General features: G+C 39.9%; 1 protein-coding gene and 1 long non-coding RNA gene across 5 annotated transcripts in view; one reads left to right on the top strand and one right to left on the bottom strand.

Moving 5' to 3' along the window:
* Positions 1 to 876: 876 nt before the first annotated feature.
* On the bottom strand, positions 877 to 1,929 carry LOC308561184. Its single transcript, XR_013999442.1, has 2 exons — positions 1,455 to 1,929; positions 877 to 1,166 (listed from the first exon to the last, which is right to left on the bottom strand). It is a non-coding gene; the product is annotated as an uncharacterized lncRNA (long non-coding RNA).
* Positions 1,930 to 2,010: 81 nt separating this feature from the next.
* Positions 2,011 to 26,145, top strand: part of SCMH1 (Scm polycomb group protein homolog 1) — a 97,416-nt gene continuing 73,281 nt past the window's right edge. For 2 of the 4 annotated variants that reach the window (XM_081143664.1, XM_081143666.1), the window contains exons 1-2: positions 2,057 to 2,233; positions 21,606 to 21,684. In XM_081143664.1, the coding sequence (XP_080999790.1) occupies positions 21,660 to 21,684 (25 nt within the window). In that variant the 5' untranslated portion in view covers positions 2,057 to 2,233; positions 21,606 to 21,659. Of the gene's footprint in view, positions 2,234 to 21,605; positions 21,685 to 25,578; positions 25,710 to 26,145 lie in introns of all 4 variants that reach the window. The other 2 variants (XM_081143662.1, XM_081143661.1) reach the window with 2 other exon arrangements.

Genomic DNA, 26,145 nt, shown 5'->3' with positions numbered 1-26,145 from the left:
CCTGTGCTTCATTTAATCTCATGTTGTTTTCAAGGTTGATAAAAAATACCTTCATCTGCTATGGATACTTTTTTTGTTAATGTGAAAGGAACAGATACTCAGCACTTTGGGGGAACTTCTTTTCAAAGCTAGTTTTCTAGACAGCAGAGGTGTTGATCCAATTATTTTCCTTCTCAATGCCTGAAGAGCCCTAGAAGTATGTGAAGGATACCCTGGGCTGGGTAGCCGCTAGGGACCTCAGCCAGGATTCCCACACCCACTCACTCTATTATTAGCAACCTCTTCTTTCCCTGTCATTTGCCTTCCGGGCTTGACTGGTTCTCAAAACGGGCAATGAGGAGAGGTAACAGTGTACTGGGGTTAGAGTGACAGCATCCACTACAAACATAAACAAAATCCTCACTACACAGGAGTGGAAATAAAGGGATAAAACACTCACCTTAGCGCTTACCTGTCAGGTAGTGAGGCAATACCAAATTAGGAATAAAATATCCAGAGTCAAATGGGTCCTAGCTCTGCTGCTTGCCAGCCCTGCACTTTCCTGTTTCTATCAGTCTGCCTAGAATTCCTGTGCCCTGTGAACTCATCCCTCAAGGCCTGACTTGGATCTTGAAAGCTCTTTTTGAAATGCAAATCTGATTAAGTCACTCCCCTACTTAAAACTTCAATAGCTTCTTATTGCCATTGCAGGCATTCAGAAACCTTTTGGTCTTAGGCTCCCTTCCCATTCTTAAAAATTATTGAGGGCCCCGAAGAACTTTTTAAATGTGCACTTGGTTACTTCTATCATTATTTACCATATTAGAAATTAAAACTGAGAACTTTCTCAAACTTTATTAATTCATTTAAAATTTATAATAATAAACCCATCACATGTTAACGTAAATGCACTTTAATGAAAATATCTATGTTTTATAAAACAAAATATTAATGAGAAGAGTGGTGTCTTACATTTGTGTAAATTTCGTTAACTCCTGGCTTTCAAAAACGACAGCTGAGGCCGGCTGGTGTGGCTCGGCTGGTTGAGCCCTGTCGATGCACCAGGAGGCTGCAGGTTCAATTCCTGATGAGGGCGCAGGTCTGAGATTCGGGCTCCCTCCCCGGCAGGCGGCGTGCAGAGGGCAGCCGACCCATTCTTCTCTCTCTCTCCATCTCCCTTCCTCTCTCTGAAATCAATCAATAAATACACAGGCTCTGGAGCCGGCGAGGCCGGAGATGAAGCTCACTCGCTCACTCAGTCGTGTCCTGGCCGGGTGACCTTGGGCAGGAAACTTCACCTCCCCGAGCTTCAGTGTCCTCGCTGCTAAAATAGGGCTAATCCGGGGTGGCCGCGGCGGTGAACCAGGAGCGTAGCAGAGGCCTCGAGGGCGCCAAAAGAACGCCCCCGCCTACCCGCGGAGGGGGCGAACCGAGGCAGGGCGGCGGGAGCGTATACTTACTGGGCATTTACTTACTTACGAGATCCCCGCGCCGTTCCGTGGGCTTTCCAAGCATTAACTTATTGCATCCTCGCACCATCCCTCTGGATTAAGTGCTGTCACGTTAGATGAGGGCCCTGAGGTGGAGGTGCGGGGTCACGCGCTCAAGGTCATCCATCACTCGGCGGGCCGGGAGCAAGGCGGGGCGCGCCCGCTCCTCGCCCGCCCGGGGCGGCGCCTCGCCTCAGCCGGCCTGTGGGGCCGACACCTCACCGCTCTCTGGTCCGTCATCTCCCTCACGGGCCCACGCGTGCGTGGCCTCGGGGCGGGTGACGCGCGGCAGCGGGATTTGAACCCGAGTCCCCCAGCTCTCTTCGGGGCTGGGTTTACTCAGACTAGAGACGCCGGGAGGAGAGGCGGTCAGGGAGCGGAACCGGGCCCCCCCGGGCGGAAGGCGGGAGGCGGCCCGCGCAGGCCGGGCCCCGCCGCTCCGCGGCGCCCTGGCCACACCGCCCCGCCCCCGCCCCCCACGCGCGCGGGCCCAACGGCCGCCTCGCGGCGCACGCCACCTCGCGGCGGGAGGGGCAGGGGCGGGGCCGGGGAGCTTCCGCCCCGCCCCCCAGCCCCCAGGCCCTCCCGCGCCTCAGCCGCAGCGGCCGCCGCGCCGATCGAGCCCCCCGCCGCTCGCCCGCGTGCCCGCCGCCCTCGGGAGCCGCTCCCCCCGCCCCCTTCTCGCGTCCTCCCTCGCTCCCTACGCAGGAGAAACATGGCGGCGGGAAGGGAGTGAGCGGCCCCGCGCTGTCCCGCGCCCGCAGGTAAGCGCCTCGGCGGCCCCCTCCACCAGTGGGGACAGCCCGCTCCCTGAGGGGCCTGGGTGACCAGGGGCCGCCCGGGGTGAGGCGGCGGCGGCGGCGGGACCTACCGGCCCTCTGCTCTCGGCCCTTCGGATCCGGTTGTCTGACTGTCTGTCGGGGCCGGTCGGCCTGTCGGTGGTCCGAGAGCGGCCGCGGCCCTTTCCCACCTTGTCAGCCCGGCCCAGGGCCCCGGCGGCCGTTTCTGCATCCGCGGCCGGGCCGGCGGGTCCCTGTGTCCGGCCGGCGGCCTGACGCGGTAGGGGCACCCCGGGGGGCCCGACACTGGGAACCCAAGGACGGAGGGACCTTTGGAGGTTCGGCATCGCCGGACGGCCGTTGCGGGAGCAGCTCCGTCCAGGCGGGTGGGGCTGGGGTCGGCCGGGGACGGTTGGCGGGGAGCCGAGGGCGGGGAGTCAGAGCGGCTGTCAGTCCGCGCGCGGGGGTAGCGGGTCTGCGCCGACGCCGGAGCTGAGAGGCGACTGTAGGTTTCCGAGTCCCGGGGTTCGGGCAGAGGACCGAGGCCGGCCGTTCGAGGGGCCCCGAGCTGTCAGCGGCCGTCCTCCCGGCTGTTTCCAGCGGCCCGAGCTGCGCGGCAACTTCCACTTGCCGCTGGAAACGGGCGGGGAGCGTCGGTTTCACGCCTCAGACCGCGGGGCGGGGGCGGGGCGGGGGGCGCGCAGGTGAGCCAGCCGCCGGGGGGCCGGACACGGGGCAGCGCTGTGGCCCAGCTCGGCGGGGAGTGAGAAAGGGTCCCCGGGAGACGGCCGGGCCCCGGACATCTCCAGACTGGAAGTTTGAAAGTCTCCTAGGCTCCCTTTCTCTCATCCCACGCCAAAGTAGCTTTGAAAATCCCCAAAACCTACCCTGATCATTTGACCAACCTGTTAGAACACCTCCTCCAGTGATGGGAAACTGATCTCTTCTCAAGGAAACCCATTCTCTTCCTGAACAGCTTTGGGGGGGGGGGGGCGTGTGTGTGTGTGTAGATATATATATATACATATAGATATATAGGTATATGGCTGAAAGAAACAGCTGCCCCCCATTCTTCCTAGGTTCTTTTTCCTTGTGGACACCCTTTCAAGATACCTGAAGGCAGTAATCGTGTCCCTGGAGTACTGTCTTCTCTCCACTAATTCCAGTTCCTCTGCTTGATCATGGCTGTTGTAGCTCTCGGATCCCTTCTCTGAATGAGCTCTAGTTGGCCAATATCCCCTTTAAAGGAAAGCTGCTCCGTGTGAGGAAGTATTAAGTTTCTTCAAGAAACTTCTTGGCCCCAAGGATTGACCTGCGTAAATACAAGTCCTGCAGTCCCTTCCTCATTTCTGTGCTGTTTTGATCTTTAGAAAAAAGAAAAAAAAAAGATATCTAGTACTGTTTGTTCAAACAGACAAAAAGAGATCCTATTCTGTGGGAATTTTTGGGTTTTCCTTCATTTTTCAAATGTCTATAAACGCTATCAAATGATGTGATAATGTATATCAAAGTGTTGCAATGCACCGTGCAAATATAAGAGTTTATTATTTTTACTCTGAAAAAGGATTGAGACCCAGTTTGCTGCCAAACTGCAATTTAATATTTAGTTGGAAAGGGAAATGCTTTATTATATTGAACTCTGTGCTCTATTTCTAACTGCCAGCAGAAGGCCCAAAATTACTATGAAAAAGAACAATTTTTTGTTGCTCACTTACCAGCATTATTCTTGCTTTTTCGTCACTCAGCCTTCGTATGTGGGATTAAGTTTTTCAAAAGGGTCTTTTACCAAGTCCTAAGCCCTTGCCTAAGAAACCCTGTTGGTTAGTAACTTTTTAAGCCCAGAAGAGCTGTGATGGCCATGTAGATTCAATGCCAAACTCTTGTGTCTGGGACCCTGTTCTAGCTGTAAGCAAAGTTTTACTGCTTTCATAACATAGACAGACACACACCAACAGTCAGAATTGGTTCTATGTCCTTGTTTTTACATCTTCTTTTTTTAACTTTATTAGTTTTGAAGTTTGTAGCGCACTTGTCAAGTTTTGATTTCTGGTATGTAAGTTGGATAAAAATTTGTATAATGCCATTCTGTACATAACTGGACAGACTGAGGAAAGCCTCTGGTTCCTTCCCTTCAAAGAACTTGGAGTTGATGGTAGGAAATCCTAAAAACTGTGAGAAAGAACTGGTGTGAATATCCTACTGAAAATTTAAGTTGGACATGTTCTCACCTTTACATTTATGCATGTACTGTGTGTCAGGCACTATGCTACGTATTGCGTTTAGCTGGGTGTACAATGATGAATCAGATCCATTTCCAATCTTCGTGCAGCTGTGTAAACTAAATGCTAAAATAGGTCGCCTCAGAATAAGAGGCAAGAGCTCTGTATGTAGTGCTCCAGGGTTAGGGTGCTTAGACTAGCCTCGGACTTTAGGGAAAGCTTTGGGAAGAGATGAAACCTGACCCAAATCTTAAATGGTAAGTAGGAATAAGTCAGGCAAAGATGAATGAAAAGTGTGCTTCAAACAGAGAAAACAGCTTGAGGAAAGTCATCAATGTGAGAAAAGGAATAGCTTGCAGGGAGAATCAGGCAGTTTGGGAATGTTAAGAATATAACAGTGAAGACATAGTGGTAAGTTGTGAGGCTGGAAACACAGGCAGAGGCCATATCATGGTAGACCTTGTATGTGTAAATATCTTGAAATTAATTTAGTGATTTTTTTAAATCACTGAAAGGTTTTTATCACACATGGTTGAAAAACACCTTTTAAATGCGGCCGCAGGGGTGAGGAGAAGGAACGAAGGCTTATAACTGATTGGATCTGCAGGTGGGAGGGAGAGGCGTCCAGCCTGAGGCCCAGGTTTTTGGTTTGGATGACTAGGGGGATTAACTGAGACAGGAAATACTGGATGGTGAGTTCAGTTTTGGACTTGAAGATTTTGTGATTTCTTGAGTTAGGTCAATGAGCAGATGTGGTGGAAGTAAGTTAGAAAAAAAGGAGGTTGTGATCAGAAAGTGGAATATTGGAGTTTAATTTATATGGAGCTGTTTTAAGTCTGTGTGTGTGTAGCTGAAGTATAGCAGAGGTGAAGGTCAGTGAAGCTGAGTATGACAAGGAACTGTGAGGCTATTTTATTAAATGAATCTGTGTGGATAGTGAAGTGATTTAGGATGCTAGAATGTAGGGAGGAGAGAATATTGTGACCCAGGTGCAGTGAATATAGGGAATTAATCAGGAGGGTGGTAGATAACAGATGAGAAGAGTAGAGAGTAATATAGCCAGATGGCATAAACCTCAAAGGAGGCGGAGTTTTTAAACACAAGTGGAAAAGTAATGGTTTTTTACTTTTCTTTCCTGGAAGCAGGCTTCTTATCTCTTCATCTTTATTCAGGACTCATGTTAATCATTGTTTGCTCTGAAGAGTCTTCTCTTAGTCTTGGAAAGTAGGAGGGCAAATACCCTATATCAAATCTTTTCTGCCAGTACTCAATGACAAAGGCAATGGAGGGTTTTTTCCTGACCATTAGTGGGGTAGATAGAAAACAATCAGAACAATCTAGTCTATGTCACTTACTGGCCTTAGGATGCTAAGCAGATTGTTTAACCTCTGTGACTTTCAGTGTCCTTATCTGTAAAGAATAAATTCCTACTTCATGGGGTGTCACAAAGATTATATGAAATAATGTATGTGATTGTGTGTGTGTATAATCACTAGAAAAGCAATTGGTGCTTCATAGATGCAAAGTAAATGTTAATGTTCTCTTCCAACTACCTTTAAGGAACTTTACCTCTACTGGCAGAAATGAAGTATTTTTCATGCTCAACCTAAAATATAAGGTAATATGTACTTTATAGGAGGTAAAAGCAAAGTGATATAGGAATTCAGAGGAGGGAGCCATCATTCTCAACATTTGGAAACAAGGTTAGATGTCATACTCAAGATGAATTTCATTTGGGCCTTGGAAAACAAATTTGAATAGATTAAACAATTTAGATGAAAATACAAAGTAGGGAAAGTATAAGATACTTTTGTTAAAAATTGGTAGTTGCTGCCCAGCTGGGCATGGTTCAGTGGTTGAGCATCGACCTAGAATCCAGGAGATCGCCATTGGAGTCCCAGTTAGGGACATGCCTGGGTTGTGGGCTCAATCCCCAGTCAGGGGCATGCAGGAGGCAGCTGATCAAAGATAAATCTCTCATCATTGATGTTTCTATCTCTCTCTCCCCCTCTCCTTTCCTCTCTCTGAAATCAATAAGGATATATTTTTTAAAAATTGGTAGTTGCCAGAGGTTTGAGTATTATATTTGCCTAAGTCAGTAGTGAGAAATGTGGCTAGGGAGATGGGCTGGGGCCATCATATTAAAGACCCGAAACTATGGAATTTGGACTTGATTATAGATATACTAGGGAGGTATAGATTGTACATCCTCTCTCACTACCTCAGTTTCCTATCTGTAAAATTTATAAGCATTAATTCAGAAACTGGATTTGTGTTTGAAGCAAACCAAGTAAGAAACTTCACATTCAGAAATAAGTTTCTAGGTAGGCCAATTTTAGGTTTAAAACAATAAGTGCTAAGATTTGTTTTGTAGTTTAATCTTTGCATTAACCTTGTTTGGTAGATAGGCTTAGTGGAGTTAAGAAACATATAAGATCTCACTTGTAGAAAGTGACTAAAGATGCTCTGATTTCAAATTATTGTTTATACTACCATGTTGATTTAGATTTGGAAAGAAGCCTGGTTTCTCAGTGTCACTAAATATTAATTGAAGAACACAGGGCTGGTCACTTTGCCTCTCTGATCCTCTGTTCCTGGGAATCAAACCCACCACCTTCTGGTGTACGGCACAACACTCCAATCAACTGAGCCACACTGGCCAGGGCTCCATAAATTTTGAAGCATGTAAAGGCTGCTGCATTATTTTTTCCCCTTCTGTATTTATTTGTAAATGTTACAAATGTTAGTTTTCACAATTAAAGCATGTACATATTGTATATTTATTTTAATCACTATGTCTATTGCTCATTGATGTATTATAGGCACATCTCTAAGTAGTTTCTTATTTATTATTATTGCTTTACTCTCATACTTACATAGAATTTCCTCTGGGACATTCAAACATGAATAAAGGCTATTTTAGTCATTATGTCTTGTAAAGTATAGAAAACGAGAACCATCATAATTGTTCTTGGAGATATTTGAGTAGAGAACAGACAACCATTTGTCTTAGAGGACTTAGAATGTTAGACTGGCATCCCTGATATTTTGGTGTTTTATCTTATCTTCTATTACCTCAAGGGACTGCTGGAAAGTCTGCAAACTAGATTAAATTTGTTTCTTTAAAATAAATGATTTTTTAAAATGAATTTGGGAGTATAAAAGTTTATAAAGCCTAATGGGCATAGAGGGTCACAATTCTAAAATAAGGGAATATAGGAGCTTAAAAACATGTAATTTATGTATATTCAGTTTTTCACTCATTCATTTAATATTTATTAATGTCTCCTAACTCTCAGACACTGCGCTATATACCTTGGCAAAGATGAATGCCATACATTTTAAATTCAAAGACAAGCCACAGAGTTAGAGAATATATTTGTGGTAAATATAACAGCCAAATATTACGGCCTGTGATAACAAAGGTTTCCTACAAACAGATTAGAAAAAGGCAAATAAATAGAACAATGACAAGGCATAAAAGAGGCAACTTAAATGTTTTTAACCATTCACTGGTAATTAGTTATAGGCAAATTAAAGCTCTAAAGAGATGTCATTTCACACCTATTAGATTGGCAGAAATTACCTCTGATAAGTCCACATTACCACTGATACTTGGTATTAAGGAAACTCTTAGACACTACTGAATGGAAGTTGCAAAGCCATAGTGAAGAACGACTTGGCAGTATCTCTTAAAACTAAAATGCATGTAACCTACAATCCAGTGACTTCACTCCTAAATACTCTTTAGAAACACTCTAGTATATGCCTAGAGACATACAAAAATGTTCATATAGCCCTGGCCAGTGTGGCACGGTTGGTTGTCATCCCATGCACTGAAAGATTGTGGTTTGATTTCTGGTCGGCATGTGCCTGGGTGCAATCTTTCACTCTCACATGGATGCTTCTCTCTCTCTCCCTCTCCCTCTCCCTTCTCTCTCTAAAAATCAATTTAAAAGTCTTTAAAAAAATATTCATACAACATTTTTATAGCAGAAAATTCAAACTAGTCCAAATGTCTATAAATAAAATAATGAAAATAAACAAACTAGACCTATTTAGTAACTTGGTTGAATCTCACAAATGAAAGGTTTAGTGAATAACGCACATGGCAGGACACATTTGTAAAGCTTAGCATGCGTTACTATTTAGGGAAGCATGTATGTAATAAATGTTCAGAGAAATGCATGGCAGTGGTAAATATCAAGTTAGCACAGTGGTTATCTCTGAAGGGTAGAGTGAGGAGAAAAGACTGGTAATAATGCTGAGAAGAGCATATAGGGTGCTAAAATTGTATTTTTTTCAGCTAGTTTGTGGATAAATGTGTGTCCATTCCTTATACCTTGTTATATATCTAAAATGTTATATTATATATGTATGTTTAAAGAATAATGGCATGTAGTCCTTATTGTGAGTATAATGCAGGGAAGGAGGGTGTAGCAAAAGCTGCCATTTCATATAGTATAGGAGGAGACATCCAGACTTGTTGAATGTTAAACTTTAGCCTGAGTTAGTATTTCCTCAATTTGTTCATCTAGAACACTTATTAAGAAAAATAACAACAACAAAAGTAATCCCTATTAGAATGCCAATGGTATTCTTTTCAGAATTAGAACAGCTAACCCTAAAATTTATGTGGAACCACAAAGATACCCAATAGCCAAAGAAATCTTGAGAAAGAACAAAGTGGGTGGTATGCTCTCTGATATCAAATATACTATAAAGCTACAATAATCAGAATAGTACTGGCATAAAAACAGATAGATCAATAGAATAGGATAAAGAGCCCAAAAATAAATTCTCACTTATACAGTCAATCTACAACAAAAGTGGTGCTGGGAAAACTGGACAGATTCATGCAAAAAAAAAATTGGACCACTTTCTTATGCCATATAAAAAAATAAACTCAAAATATGTTAAAGACTTAATTGTAAGACCTGAAACTATAAAACTCCTAGAAGGAAACAGTCTATAAACTCTTTGACATCACTCTTAGCAATATTTTTTTGGACATGTCTCTTTGGGTAAGGGCAACAAAAGAAAAAATAAATAAATGGGACTACATCAAACTAAAAAGTTTTTGCACAGCAAAGGAAACCAAAAAAATGAAATGACAGCCCAGCCAGGCATGGCTCAGTGGTTGAGCATTGACCTAGGATCCAGGAGATCACGGTTTGATTCCTGGTCAGGGCACATGCCCCGGTTGCGGGCTCCATCCCCAGTTGGGGGCCTGCAGGAGGCAGCTGATCAGTGACGACTCTCTCATCATTGATGTTTCTACCTCTCTCTGAAATCAATAAAGATATATTTTTTAAAAATGAAATAACCTACTGAAAGGAAGAAGATATTTGCAAATGATACATCCAATAAGGGGTTAATATATAAAATACATAGGGAGCCCGACCAGGCGTGGCTTAGTGGTTGAGCATCAACCTAGGATCCAGGCGATCAGGGGTGGGGGGGGTGGGGTTGGTTCCTGGTCAGGGCACATGCCCGGGTTGCCGGCTGCAGCCAATCAATGACTCTCTCATCATTGATGTTTCTATCTCTCTCTCCCTCTCTTTTCCTCTCTCTGAAATCAATAAAGATATATATATTTTTTTAATTAAAAATTAAATAAAATACATAGGGAACTCATACGACCTAATACCAAAAACAATCTAATTTAAAAATGGGCAAAGGACCTGAATAGATACTTCTCCAAAGAGGACATACAGACAGCCAACAGACATAAAAAGATGCTCAACATCACTAACCATCAGTGAAATGCAAATTAAAACCATAATGAGATATCACCTCACACCTCTCAGAATGGCTATCATCAGTAACTCAACAAACAAGTGTTGGTGAGAATGTGGAGAAAAAGGAACTTTCTTACACTGTTGGAGGAATTGTACATTAGTGCAACCACTATGGAAAACAGTATGGAGGAGATTCCTCCAAAAATTAAAATTAGAGCTGCCATACAATACAGCGATTACACTTCTGGGCACATATCTGAAGAAATTCAAAACACTAATTCAAAAAGATGTATGCACACCTATGTTCATTGCAGCCTTACTAATACCAGCCAAAATATGGAAGCAGCCTAAGTGTCTATCAATAGATGAATGGATAAAAAAGATGTGCTATATCTACAATGGGATATTCAGCAATAAAAAAATGAATTCTTGCTGTTTGTGACAACATGGATGGACCTAGAGGATATTATACTAAGTGAAATAAGTCAGAGAAAGCCAAATACTATATTATTTCATTTGTATGTGGAATCGAAACAAGTAAACAAAGCAAAACAAATAGACTCATAGATACAGAGGCAATGGTTGCTTAGGAGAGGGGTGGGGAGATAGGAATAGAGAGAGGGAGAAAGAAGGGAGGGAGGGAGGGAGGGAGAGAGAGAGGGGGGAAGAGAGAGAGAGAAAGAAAAGAAAGGGGAGAGAGAGAGAGAGAGAGAGAGAGAGAGAGAGAGAGAGAGAGAGAGAGAGAGAGAGAGAAAGAAAGAGAGAAAGAAAGAAAGAAAGAAAGAAAGAAAGAAAGAAAGAAAGAAAGAAAGAAAGAAAGAAAGAAAGAAAGAAGGAAAGAAAGAAAGAAAGAAGGAAAGAAAGAAAGAAAGAAGGGAGGAGGGGGAGGAGGGGAGGGAGGGAGGGAGGGGAAAAAGAAAGAAAGAGAAAGAGAGAAAGAGAGAGAGAGAGAGAAAGAGAGAAAGAAAGAGAAAGAAGAAGGAAGGGAAGGGAAGGGAAGGGAAGGGAAGGGAAGGGAAGGGAAGGGAAGGGAAGGGAAGGGAAGGGAAGGGAGGGGAGGGGAGGGGAGGGGAGGGGAGGGGAGGGGAGGGAGGAAGGGAGGAAGGGAGGAAGGGAGGAAGGGAGGAAGGGAGGAAGGGAGGAAGGGAGGAAGGGAGGAAGGGAGGAAGGAAGGAAGGAAGGAAGGAAGGAAGGAAGGAAGGAAGGAAGGAAGGAAGGAAAGCAGACACCTTCACATGTAGATTCTGTTTTGGAAATTTGGAGTAGTACTCCTGTTGATCTTTTTGTAAAAAAGCAGTGCTCTAGTTTTTAAATATTGGTAATGTACTGACACTTTTTGGTTGCAAAGGGCAGAAATCCAACATAAATAGATTGTGGCCAAGAAAAAAAAAAAGGGAATTTATTGGCTCACTTAATTTGAAATTGAGCCTGGGGGAAGGGAGGTATTAATAATCTGCTCCTTGCTTCTAGATTGTATCCCAGCTTTAGCAGACAAGGAATGCTTATCACAGGTGCTCAGGAGGACTGGAGAGGAATCAAGACTTTCTTATGTCTCATTCTTATCCATAGTTGTAGGTCCTCCTACATTTTTAGCCCTGGGTAGTTTTCCAGCTCAGCCAGGCTTCTGTGCAGGCTCTAGGCAGAATGAACCTATTTTAGAAAAGCCATACTTTCTGCTCTGTGCTTTCAGATTGACTAGTTCAACTTGGGACTGATATTCTCTAGTGTGCAGTGGTATGACCTTATAGGTTGTTAAATATTTTTAATATCTTCCCTGTTTCATATGAAGCCATTTCTTTTTTAAAGGAACTGACTGAAGGCCATCTGTATAGCCAGTGCAAATACATACTGTGTTTTCCTTACCAAGTCTCTTTTTGCACTGTACCTCAATAGTAGTGAGTCCTGGGTAACCATATATATATGTTCTTCTGCAATGGTTGGTTGTATCCATGAGTCAGGCAAATGATTGTCCAGCCACACCCTTGGCCCTATTTCCAGAGCATGCTGTCTGGATAGGCAGAGAATTTTCCAAACCATCAAGTTCTGGTTCCTTTTTGCTTAACATTTTATTCTTCAGTTTCTCTCTTCTCATATTTTACTATAAGCACCAAGGAAAAAGTAGGCCACAATTGTAACACTTTGCTTAGAATCTCCTCAACTAAATACCTAAGTTCATCACTTACAAGTTCACCCAGTGGCTGAGCACAATTCAGAAAAGCTTTCTGCCACTATAACAATAAGTGTCTTTCCTCCACTGTCGAATAACATGTTCATCATTTCCTTCTAAGGCCTCACTAGAAGCACCTTTAATGTTCATATTTCTACCTACCATGTCTTCAAGGCAGTCTAGATTTTCTCTATCAATCCTCTACTTATTATCCAATTCCAAAGCTACTTCCTCATTTTTAAGTTTTGTTAGAGCAGCACTCTACTGTCATCAGTACCAAAATCTGTAGTTTCCTGGGGCTACCAGAAGCTGGAAGAGGCAAGGAAGGATCTTCTGAAGACTTCAGGGAGAGCGTGACCCTGCAACACCTTTATTTCAGACTTCTAGGCGCTAGAACTGTGAGAGGATAAATTTCTGTTTATTACATGCAGTGTATGGTACTTGGTTATGGCAGCCCCAACAAGCCAAAACAGACGTTACCTGGAGGTACTGTAGTCAGTAGTGAAAGACAATGATTATATGTGGTATCTTTCTTATCCACAGGATTTCTTGCCATTTCTATTTCTTCTTTTAAATAATATTTGGGTCCAGTTGGACTATAGTTTACTTTTGTTGTGTTAACATCTTATGACATGGCTTCATGTCAGGCGAGTAGCCTTAAATTATTGAGAGGGATGCTTTGGTACCAAGGAACCTTCAAACTTTTGGAAGGGTAGGGGCTTTAGTTTTACAGACCTTACTTCTACTAGAATGCTGGTTCTCAGTTTCCTTCTCATGCGTATGTTGTAACACCTACCTCCGCCTGGGTGGAGCAAGAACTCCAGTGGCATTTCAGTTAGCCCTTGGATAGGCAATTGACCCATAAATGATGACAAACATAACGAGTCCTTTATCATTACTTCTAATGGACATCTGTGATTTTCAGTTTTGAGTTACTTTTTAAGAACACATTCTTTGCCTATCCTAATGAGGACCTGTACTTTTTTGGATTTCCCTTAGTGCCACTCACAGTGTTGGCAGGTCTCTTAGAAGATATTCTGTATAAAATATTGTTTTATCTGTGGCACTGCTAGTGAGAGACTAGCTCTAGTGATAAATAAGAGATCTTAGTTGCCAGGGTTGTCGTTTCAATTTATCTTGCTTGGACTGAGCTCATTAATAAATTGCCACAGTGGTAATATGAAAGTAATGAACCTTCTGGAGGCCCAGCTGGGGCACAGAGTGCTAGCAGAGACCTTCAGGGCAACTTCCATTGTTATACACAGTTCAATAAAAGGACTTCAGGCCCTTTTCCCCATTTGAAACATTTATATTTTGCAAAATTGAAATTCTTTTTTTAACACTTCTGTACTTCTAATTGAGTGTACTTGAATTCAACTCAACAAACATGTATCTGATCTGATACCTACTATCATGAGGCAGTGTGTTAGACCCCAGGGGTATAAAGATGAACAAGACATCCCTTAACGGCTTCACTGTCAAATAGTGTGTAGAGGCAGATAAACAAACAATTGTAATACAATATTTAAATGCTATAAGTATGAACCAAATAGCAACATAACACAGAAGAAGAAATGATTAGGGAAAAGTGCTAAGGCTGAGGAAGAGGAGATAAATTGATTTCTGAGTTAAATTTTGAAGGATGAGTTGTAAGTTGACAAATTGAGTGTATAATGGGAAAAGGGACTTAATTAGAGATGAGCTGAAGGACTGTAGATCATTTAGAATAACTTAGGGGAGGAAGGTAAAGAGGAGAAAATGGGTAAATGAGGCTGGAGAAATAAGTAATCAAAGGCCAGATCTTAAAGGATTTAAGTTTTGAAAGGCTACACATGCAATGCCAAGGACTTTGGTGGATTTCATTCTATAGGCTACATGAATCTGTTGAAGGATTTTAAACAGAATCAATATGATTAACTTTTTCTTTTAGAAGGGTTACTCTGGTTGCCATACATATGGTGGAATGGAAGTAGAGAGAGACCAGTCAGAAGACTATTGATTAGTTTTGTGAAAGCAAGTTTACAAACATTTTATATTCACATTAAGATCCATATTTTAGAGTTTCCCAAACATTTTAAAAATAACATAACTAAAGTTTTTTTCTTTGGCCACCCAGCCGGACTCTCAGTTGGAGAATCAGGCTTAGTATCTTTCTTGAGTCAGTGGTGCAATAGGAAAAGACCAGAGCCTTAGCTCAACAAATGAGCTTTTTAAGCTGAGAAATAGCATTAGAGTTTACTCTGCATCTGTTCTTCAAATGTTTAATAAGGATACTGTGAGTAGATGTCCTAGCCATCTTGTATATCTATTGTGAGGATCACATTCTTTCTGTAAGTAGACATTCATTAAACTACTATCCGATTTACTGTTACAAAGAATATAGAAATGAATCAGGTCTGAGTCCTTATTTCAAGGGAATTATAGTGCTAAAAGAACTATAAAAGATGTATGAAAATAACTAATACAAATAAGATAATATGTAAGTCAGTTAACTTTGAAAATTGTAGAGGAGTGAAACTAGAAGTCATTCATATTTTGTATAGTATATTGTAAAAATATGTTTTATAGTCCTGGCTGGTGTGGCTCAGTTGGTTGAGTGTCATCTCATGCACCAAAAGGTCACTGGTTCAATTCCTGTCAGGGCACATGCCAGGGTTATAGGCTCTATCCCCAATGAGGTGCATGCAAGAGGCAGCCCCAGTCGATGTTTCTCACTCACTGACTTTCCTATCACCCCCCCCTTCCTCTCTCTCTAAAATCAATAAAGTATATTTTGTATGTTGTTATTTAAAGTACTTCTCCAAGTAAAGCTGAAATAGAGTCACTTTCTTAGATACTTGTAGAAAATAAATGATAAAGATAGATTAAGATTTTAGGAAGATTTTTAAACCTATATACATATTTTTATCCCAGGCTCAGTATTCACTGATATCAGTATAATTTGGTTAAGGTACTAAACCTTAGGGGTGGTGTGTGTGTGGGGGTGTGTGTGTGTGTATGTGTGTGTAATGAAGATAATATCACTTGCCTTTCAGATTCATTGTGATGAAATGGTCATATATGTAAAAGTGCTAAAAAAAAACACAATGTTTATTCTTTCCTTTAGTCTCTTTGCTCTAGCCTACCCACCTTTTCACTGTTGCCCAATGTTGCCTAATATTGAGCTTTGAGACAGCAGCTTCTCTGAGATATTTTAAAGTAGTTTTTTGTGTGTGTGAAAAATTTTAACCATACAATAAAATTAAAAGGATTTTGCAATGACACACCTTATATTCACCACCTAAATTTTACCATTACTTGTAAATATTGCATATCTATTTATGTATTCTTCTACCTACCCAGCTATATTGAAATTTCTCTGGTAATTTTTTAGGACTTTTCTGAAAGAGGTTTAAACTAATTTGGAGGCCAGGAGTGCAAATATATTTCAAACATTTGTAATTAAATACAGCTTTCTATTTACATTGCTTTGTTCCTATGAAGAATTTTACTTACCAGGCTATTCATTATTTGGATTTCTCTGTACTATCTGTGTTCCTACCCTTTCATTTCTAACCTTAACTCATCCCATTGCATTTTCCTGAGAATGCCATCAGTTATTCTTTTTTCAATTTCACATTTAGAGTAGGTTCTTTATGGTTGTCTTTTTCTCCTTTTAAAGTATCTTTAAAATTAATAAAAAGTAATATTGTACATTTTGTACCTAGTAGAAAACAATGTAGCTAGAAGCTTTGTTTGATTAGAGAGAGATGCTAGCTAGCACAGGTCTTAAAATCTCAGGTATCTCAATACTTTCCATCAACTCCCATTTCTTGTTTCTTAGCTTGGGTTTTTTCCCCCAGGACAACTGATTTATTTAGTATGCCCTGGGAGTAAATACAATCTTTTACCTATGTTTGATTAGAGGCTCTCAGCAGTTGATTGATATTTTCTATTATATAGCTTTGTTTAGATTATATGTTACAGAAGTTCTTCAAAGTTTCAGATTCTTTAATGGTATTCCTCCCTATTTTCCAGTTCTGCTATGTAGCTGGGTACTTTCTCATATTTTTTAAATCTCATATTTTAAAAGACAGTGCATGTCTCTTAAATGACTTAATCAGATAGAATTTGCCATTATGTTACGTGGATTTCCTTAATAAGCTGTGAGGACTGTATTCAGAAAAGTCTTCAAAAAGCAGAAGTATATTAATTGATTATGTCTCTCAACTACTTTCATCATCTCATTACCTTTATGTAATGATCTTGTCAGATTCAAGAATGACTTATAGATACTAAAGGCCCCAGCTTGTTTTGCTTCATTTTAAGAGATTTTCCAAAATCTATCTCAGAAATCACCTGAGTTTAAATTACAAACCATCCAACATATTATTATTTTTTTAAATATGGTTTTTTATTGATTTTAGAGGGAGAGGAAGGGAGAGAAAGAGAGAGAGAAACATCAATCCACTGCCTCCCACAGGCACCCTGATCAGGGATCAAGCCCAAAACCTGGGCATGTGTCCTGACCAGGAATGGATCCTGTGACCCTTACAGTGATAGGACAGTGCTCAACCAACTGAGCTATACCGTTCAGGGCCACAATATTCTTTAAATTCAGAAAGTAGTCACTGTGCTTTTTTTTTTTTTTAAGTGATTAGCCTTCATTTATTTCATTCAAAAATACTTATTGAGTACCTCCTCTATACCAGGCACTATTCCAAGTACTGGGATATAGTGCTGAATAAATAACCCTGCAAGGCCCCAATGGAGGAGACAAATAAATAGACAAGGAAAATATTAAATGGTGATAACTGCTGTGGAGAATTAAGAGTGGCATGATAGACAGAGTCTGGGTAACTACTTTAGATTGAGTGGTCAGGGAAGGGTTCTCTGGGGGGGGGGGGGGCATTTAAGCTGAGACCTCAATGATAAGAAGCCAGCCATATGAATATGGGGTGGAACATTCCAGGTAGTGTAAAGCCCTAAAGTAGTAGATAAAGTAGCTTGGCCTGCATCAGGAGCAGAGAAGGCCATCTTGGCTGGAACAAAGTGAATGACAGTGGAAGGAGAAAAGTTGGTAGAGGCAGGGGTCAGATCATGTACAATGATGTGGGTCAAGGTAAGGTACTTGGATTGAATTTTAAGTGCTATGGGGAGCCTTGGGAAGATCTTAAGCAGGGGAGTGACATGACCTAATTTATATTAACATATAATCAAGATAGGGACATATAGTGGAGAAAATCAGCCAATGCTGAGAGCCTCTAATCAAACATAGGCCAAAGATTGTGTTTACTTGTAACTAGGGTATACTAAATAGCCCAGTTTTCTTGGAAAAACCCTAAGCCTCAGAAACAAGAACTGGGCCAAATTACCTTGCTGCTTTTTTTTTTTTTTTTAATATGTTTTTATTGATTTCAAAGAGAGGAAGGGAGAGGGAGAGAGAGATAGAAACATCAATGATGAGAAACAGTCATTGATAGACTGCCTCCTGCACACCCCCTACTGGGGACTGAGCCTGCAACCTGGCTGGCATGTGCCTTGACTGGGACTCAAACGGTGACCTTCTGGTTCATAGGTTGACGCTCAACCACTAAGCCACACCAGCTGGGCCAAGTTACCTTGCTTTGAATTCAGGCTTCATCATTTACTAATTTACTAGCTGTGTAACTTCGGGCAAATTATAAGATATCTTTGCACTGGTTTCCTCATCAATAAAATGAAGATAATAATACCTACTGTATCTTACTGGGTTGTGAGAATTGAACAATTTAGTACAAGTAAAGTGCTTAGAACAATGCCTGGCACATGTAAGTACTTAATATTTAATTTTATTATTTATTTCCTCTAGATACTGGTTGCCTAGCACAATAGCCACATGTTTAGTGGAAATGAACTACTAGATAGTAAATCTTATTTAAATTAAAATTAAATTTAAAAACTGATCTCTGGCATAGTTATTGGAAAAATTTTAAGTATGTTTTGAATAACAGTATATGAATCTTTTTCAACTGTAAATTTTATGAAATTTGAATACAGGTCAAGTATTTCTAATAAAAATTTAGCATCTGAATTGAGATAAATTGTAATTGTAAATACACATCATATTTTGAAGACAATATAAAAAGAATGTGAAGTATTTCATTGATTTTATAACAATTACTGGCTGAAATTATAATATTTCAATATATTGTGTTAATTAAAGTGAATACTTAAAATCATTTTCACCTTTTTGACTTTTTAAAATGTGACTACTAAAAACTTAAGCTGACATACGTGGCTCAAATTGTATTTCTTTTGGACAACACTGCTCTGGAACATGGAGCTGGGGGAAGGGCAATGGAAGAAACCTATGAATTGGGGGAGGTACTTTTTCTAATTACACAAATACCCCTGGAGATTGCAAAAAAAAACTTCACCCAGTGGAGCCTCCCTTCCCATCAAATTAATCCTACCCTCTTGCTGAAAATCAATGCCTTTAATGAGCCTGCCCTCACGATAAAGTGTTTTGTATTCAGATATATCAGGGTGGGGAAAAAAGTTTTGAATTACTGCTCTGTGTTAAAGAGTATTAGACACCTATCAGTGATTTTGATGAAATAAATATCTGGAGTTCTCTGAACTAGTACTACCATATAAAATTGTTCTCTGAAAAAAAGTCTACCACTAATCCTGGTCCAATGAACCCCAGAGACTAAAAATGAGGAAAAATTAAAGTAGATTTTAATTAAGGGATAAATTGCTGGGTAAAAAGCTGAGGAAGTTGAGAAAGGTATTTTGTGTCCTAAAAGCTAAGTTTCTGAGATTTTTTTTAAAAATCTCAAAAAGCCAGGCAACCATAAAGTTTTGTCTCTGAAGTGAAACTGGACTTTTTTTTTTTTCCTCTCATGCCTCTTGCTTCCTTCTCTTTCCATGATTATATACAAAGTTTTTCTGACTTATTTAAAGGGGTATTATTCTCAGCAGTTAACACAAAAAAGATTCCTAGTAAATACTGAGTAACTCTTAGAAAATGGTACCACTCTTCTGCCTTAGCTGTTTGGAATGCTTATATATTCTTTCTGTATCACCCCAAATAACTTTTTAAAAAATCTATGATATGCCTTTGCTTAATACCACTCAAAGATTATTCCACGCCCTCTCAGTCAAGTCAGTTGTTTAGAGAAATGACCCCTTTCCTTAGATTGCTATATTATTTTGGATTCACCTAGACACATTTCACTGGAAGCCCCTTTGTAGTCTCTGGTCTTATTGTTACCATGAAGAAAGAGGTAGTTTCAGAGTTTCCCAACCAGAAATGGGTGTCAGGGTAATTGCCTGAGTAGCTGGCAGGAAGACAGCTGATATCGTTTGATAAATTTTCCTTATTTCAATAACAGGATTTTCTATGAAGTTATAAAATCAGACACTTGTAGAGGTGGATGATAAGGAAATAGAGGCACGCAGCTAGTTTGTAGTAAATATGGGACCTGCCTGAAAGGCACTACAGAGTTCTAACCTCCTGGTTTTCAGGTGAAGAATTTGAAGCCCTTGGAGAAGTGACTACTCAGTGACAAAGAATGAACCAGGCCAAGTTTCGGTCTAAGTTACCTCTCAGTTTATTGGTACATAGAAAACATAATTGTTCCAAATGTCTTCATGGCCTGAGCAGGGGAGGATTTAACCTATTTTCAGTGTTCTGTGTCTAAGGAGGTAGTTTTCTATAAGGACTCTATCCTTTTAGACTCTAATAGAATAAGGTTGATCTTGAGATCTCTGGTACTGGATAGCATAGACATCTTTCAAAGGTCTGCTTGGGCAGTATGAACAGATTTTTTAAAAAGTGGTAAATGGGTTAATAGTCTGTTATGGGTCCCCAAAGCTATATGACTCTGACCTCAGATTTTAATTTTGTCACCATGAAAAGCTTTTATTAAGTAGCTCCTGTCTGCAGATGGTGACATGCATTCAAATCTTCATTCTGGGAAACCTTGGGGAAATAAGCCACTTTTGGAAGCTTAATGTTCTGGATAGCTATAGGTTTGCTTTATTCATTCCACATTAAAACTATTTAGGTTCCTTGCCCATTTTTTAATTGAGTTGTTTGAGGTTTTGTTGTTATTGAATTACAAGAGTTCTTTATATATTCTAGATTTAACCTCTTATCAAATATATGATCTGCCACTATTTTCTCTCATTCTGTAGGTTGTCTTTTCACTCTCTTGATAGTGTCCTTTGATGCACAATGTTTTTCATTTTAATGAAATTCAGTGTATTTGGGGGTTTTTTGTTGCCTATGTTTTAGATGTCATGTCCAAGAATCTTTGCCAAATCCAGTGTCATAAAGATTTCCCCTTATGTTTTCTCCTGAGAGTTTTATAATTTTAGCTCTAATGTTTAGGTCTTTGATGCATTTTGAGTTAGGTTTTTTTTTAATATGGTATAAGGTAAACATTCTACTTCATTTTTTTTGCATGTGAGTATTGGGTTTCCCAGCATCATTTGTTGAAATGAGTATCTTTCCCATGAATGGTCTTGGCACCTTTGTAGAAAATCATTTGACCATATATGTTAGGGCTTATTTCTGGGTCCTCTGTTCTCTTCCATTTGTCTATATGTCTGTCCTTATGCCCATACCACCCTGTTTTGATTACTGTAGCTTTGTTATAAGTTTTGAAATCAGGAATTGTGAGTTTTCCAAATTTGTTCTTCATTTTCAAGATTCTTTAAGCTATTTGGGGTCCTTTGGAATGCCATGTGAATTGTAGGATGGCTTTTTCTATTTCTACAAAAAATATCATTGGGATTTTGATAGGGATTGCATTGAGTTTGTAGATCACTTTGGGTATTATTGTCATCTTAATATGTCTTCCAGTTTATGAACACAAATGTCTTTCCATTTATTTATGTTTTCTTTAATGTTTTTAGCAGTGTTTTGTAGTTTTCAGTGTACAATATTTTAGTTCATGTGGCTGTTATATTTCTCACAGTAAATTAATAAACAAACATTCTAGTTTATCCATTGTTGTTTAATGACCTATCAATCTGTCAAGAGTCTATTCTATTTTTAACATAATTAGGATTCTGAATCTACAAAGCTGAGGGAAGGATCCTGGAAATTGGAAACCTAATCAAATTGCTGCCCTTGGGAAACCCTGCCTGGGTGTCCAGACTGCTAGTTTCCTTTGATAAAAACCTAATTTCACTGTATGTTTTCTTTGATCTATAGTAGTTTGTTCACATTCCTAATTTTTTCTATCTTTTGCTTCTAGATTTCTCCATCTTACTAAAGAAACGATTTCCTATTTGGTATAGCTGATGGTACCATGCAAAAATCAGATCCTGGAAAAGGTCAGAACTTGTATTTATATGTAAGAGAAATAGTTACCCTCTATTAGGCTGTATATGAATGTATGTGTCACAAAAAGCTACTAGAGTGAATAAAAGAATCTCACCCTTTCTTGCCAACTTATCCTTTAGTTTTAACAAGTCCTGCCTGTCATTTATGCAGCTCTTTATAGTTTGCAAAGTACTCTTCACATAATTGTCCCATACAGTCTTTATAGTAATCTTATGAAGTACTATTGCTATTCCTGTTTTATGGGAACAATGAGAGGTTATGAGACTTATTAAAAATCTTGTTACTATGAATGGCAAAATTTAGTCCTAGATCTTTTGCCTCTAAATCTTACCCTTCTCGCTACATTATAAGTTCATAATTAGTATCAGAATTTAGTAAGCATGTACGTATGGAAACTGTATGAACATTGGAAATAATGTATGTAAAAGTCTATGGAAAAAAGTTAAAACCCCTTTATAGATGTAAAATACCATTAATAAATCAACAGATCTTGATATTGAATGTCTAACACACTCTTCGGGATGACGCCAAATGCTTCAATATGTAACATGCCATTGTTTTAGTATGGCAAATGAGGCTCTTCACAAGTTGCTGCCTACCTGCTTTTCTCATCTCAGTTGCTGTCATTTGTCTCTGTAGCTTACCCTATCCCTTTTACATCTATAATAAACTACTGGTTGTTGTCCAAACACACTATGCATTTCCAGGAAGTATGATTTGGCACCATTGGTACCAATAATCTTCCTTGTTTAAGAAGCATGAGCCAGAAGCATTCCAAAAAGCATTAGCTTTTCCTGTGCTCTGGATCATACCTCTGTAAGCCTCTGCAAAGGGTAAACATTATACATAATTGAAGTCTACTAGGATGGTCTGTAAGACAAAAGGAGTTATGGCTTCTCTGCATTTTCATTAGCCACTCATTGTTAGTTGCTTTGCTTGTTAGAGGAAATATTGATGTTCTCTGGGGGTTCTTCTCTCTGTGTGCACGTGCAGAGATGCATAATTGCTACACAGAGAGTGGGGGGATGGACAGTCACCAAGGAGAGATCTGCTCCATCCTCTTTGTTCGCATCTGCCGCATGCACAAGACAGAATTTATTGCTCTCTTTGAGAAAGTGATTGCCTAGCTTGCCTCCCCCCACCCCTCTCCTGGTGGATCATCCCAGAGGAATATTACCATCTCATCACACTCATCTCTGAATGGAGCAAAGTAAATGGAGAGCTAGAAGCAGAGGATCAGTTGAGAGGCACTAGGAATACTTGCTAATAAGGGAGTAGCTGATCAGCAGCACATCCCAGACCAGTCCTCCGTCTGTCTCCTGCCTCCCTTGTAGCTTGTCGTCCATGACCACAGTGGGACAGCTGTTCTGCTCTCAACATTTCAATTTGATTTCTGTGCATATTGGCGTAGGATTGTGGATTATTAAAACCACAACTGTTATCTAACCCTGAAAGAGTTCTGTCTTGTAATGGGTTTTCAGAAGTACATTTGATTCTTTTTTTAAATTTTCCGGTTTTCATTTCTGGGGGAAACATCCTTCCTTCTCTGTTCTCTTCCTCCCTTCCTTCCTCACCTTCTCTCTCCCATTGGTATGTGCATGTAAGCCTGCATTACTTCTTTTGTATTTTCCAAGCTCTATGAATATTTAAAATACAGTGTCTATAGGCATCCTCTGTTTAACCTAATTTTACTTCATTAAATCCCAGATTATGTCTAATTTTATTTAGTGTCCAGATCAAGCGTCAGTTTTTACTGTAGTAAAATGGGTAGAATATCCACATTCACACCTGGTTGTAGTTCTTCCCAAGCTGGACTATTTTGTGTTACATGCATTTATAAGGTTTCTTTTTCATTTGTTCATTTGTTTTGAGGAGAGAGACAGTGCTGTTAAGAGCGTGGTTTGTGTTGAAACCTGCCTTTTCCTCTGACCTTTCAGAAAATTAATCAACCTCCCTGATATCATTTCCTTATTTGTAAAAAGGAGTAACGATAACATACTAAGTGGTATCAAACTGGGGAGAGTGGTGTGTTACTGAAATACTTATCACAATATCTGGCACATAGTAAACACTTAAAAATAAGAGCTATATAATGCTGATAATTATTATTGCTATTTTAATAGACAAGAGATCATTTACAACTGAATTTTTTCTTAATATCACAATATGTGAAGAATTTTTTTCTACTTGCTTCAAGTTATGTCCTATTGTAATTGTTTTGTCACATTCCTAAAGGATGTTCCCATAGCCTTGTAGATTTTTCTATTACATATTATTTTTCTCTCAAGGGTTTTCAATAATACTAGAATCTTTACATTCTCTAGATCTGAGCTGTTCAGTACAGTAGCCACTGGACATGGGTCTATTTAAATTTAATAAAAATTAAATACAATTAAAAATGCAGCTCTTTAGTAACATTAGCCACATTCAAGTGCTGAATAACAACATGTGGCTAGTGGCTACTCATTAAACAATACAGATACAGAACATTTTCATTATCACTGAAAGTTCTGTTGAATAGCACTGCTTTAGATGTTACTAGTCTACACTCTTACACTCTTTTCTCAGAAATCAAAGAGGGTATATTTTCTAGGATGTTCCAGATACTATTCTCTTAATATTTCAGGGCTCTGGACATCGAAGGATTCAGGTTACTCTGCTTACTCCACCCCTTTAATGTCATTACTGTGTTTTGAAATAAATATAGGCACCTTCACTTCCCCTAAGAAGATCATATTACTGTAATTTTTAAAGGTTCTATTCAACAGTTAAAGGAAGCTAAAGGGGAAAAGAAACAAAGTAAAAGTAATTGTAGCAGATATTCCTATAGTAGTTATTCAAATTGTATTAGAATCCTTAGGGGCTAACCAGTAACAGGAGGTTCTAATGTCCTTTTTGTAAATACATTGTATTATTCACAGTCTGAGTTTTCTCTCTGAGACAGGTAGTAAACAGCAAGTTTTTCCTTAATAATCTCTATTATCTATATTATGCACTTTTTTGTATTATGTACTTTTAAAGCCATATTTTAATTCTTCACGACAACCTAGTAAAGCAAGTAGCATTAGGATTACTATTTCTACTTTACTGATTAAAAACTGAGGCTTAGTGCAGTTAACTTACTTGCCTAAAGGCTGCAGCCTCATTTGTCATATGACCATGTATATTAGTCAGGAAGGGCTGCCATAACAAAATATATGGGTGGCTGAAACAACAAAAATTTATTTTCTCGCAGCTCCTAAGGCTGGAAGTCTAAGATCAAGGTGTTAACAGGGCTGGTTTCTAGTGAGGCACCTCTCCTTAACTTACAGACAGGTGTCCTCACCTGGCCTTTTTCTCTGTATATGTTTATGGAGCGGGGGGGGGGGGGGGGGGGGGGGGGGCAAGAGATCTGGTGTCTTTCTCTTCCTATTAAGGACACCAGTCCTATCAGATTAGGGCCCCACCCCTATGATCTCATTTAACTTTATTTCCTTAAAAGTCCTATCTCCAAATACAGTCACATTGGAGATTAGAACTTTAACATGAATTTTGTGGGAACACAGATCAATTCATAACACCATGTTAGTGGTGTTTTAATGTCTGTTGATTTTTCTATCTTAACCTGGTTAATTGGAAACTATATTTATATTCAGTATTTGCATGGAACCAAATGCAACAAATATCTATATTCTGAATCTCTGTGGGTATTGAGGCTTAGTTAAATTACACCTGTGGTACTTACTATAAGGTACTGTCTAACCCTGAAATAGTCTAATAAACAAAAAAATTGTGTCTAACTGTCCTACTTTTCTTATAATATAGCCTATTTTGTTAATAGCTAAAAGTCTCAGTACTTCACAGGGTAATAAATGTCCCCCTTCCTTCCCACCCCCACTTTTCAGATGGAGAAATTAACATACAGAGAAACTGACTTGTCAGAGGTCAGAGTTAAGGTATTGGTGGATCCAGGGATAAATCCCAAACTTCTTAACACCTTGACCAGTTTTTAGTTCATTGACTATGCAGCCTAGTGGTAAGTATCTTTTAACCTCCTATCCTGGAGGTAAGAGGGATTAAGAGCCTTAGCAAAGACTTAATTTAAAGAACTTCTCACTACTAATTAGGTCACTCGTTATCCTTTTGTGTTAGCCATGATGTCATTTTTGTCATTAGCATGAATTTTCCAGATCATGAAAGGAGATTGGAAGTTTTGCTTTTTTTAAAAAAATATATATTTTTTCAATTAATTTCAAAGAGAGGAAGGGAGAGGAAGAGAGAGACAGAAACATCAATGATGAGAGAAAGATATTGATCAGCTGCCTCCTGCATGCCCCCTGCTGGGGACTGAGCCCAAAACCCTGTCATGTGCCCCGACTGGGAATCAAACTGAGATTTCCTGGATCATAGATCGATGCTCAACCACTGAGCCACACCAGCCCAACAGAAGTTTTGCTTTTTAAATACTTAAA

The sequence above is a fragment of the Miniopterus schreibersii genome, assembly GCF_964146895.1.
Source record: "Miniopterus schreibersii genome assembly, chromosome: 8".
Lineage (NCBI taxonomy): Eukaryota > Metazoa > Chordata > Mammalia > Chiroptera > Miniopteridae > Miniopterus > Miniopterus schreibersii.
This window is presented reverse-complemented; position numbering and strand designations above follow the sequence as displayed.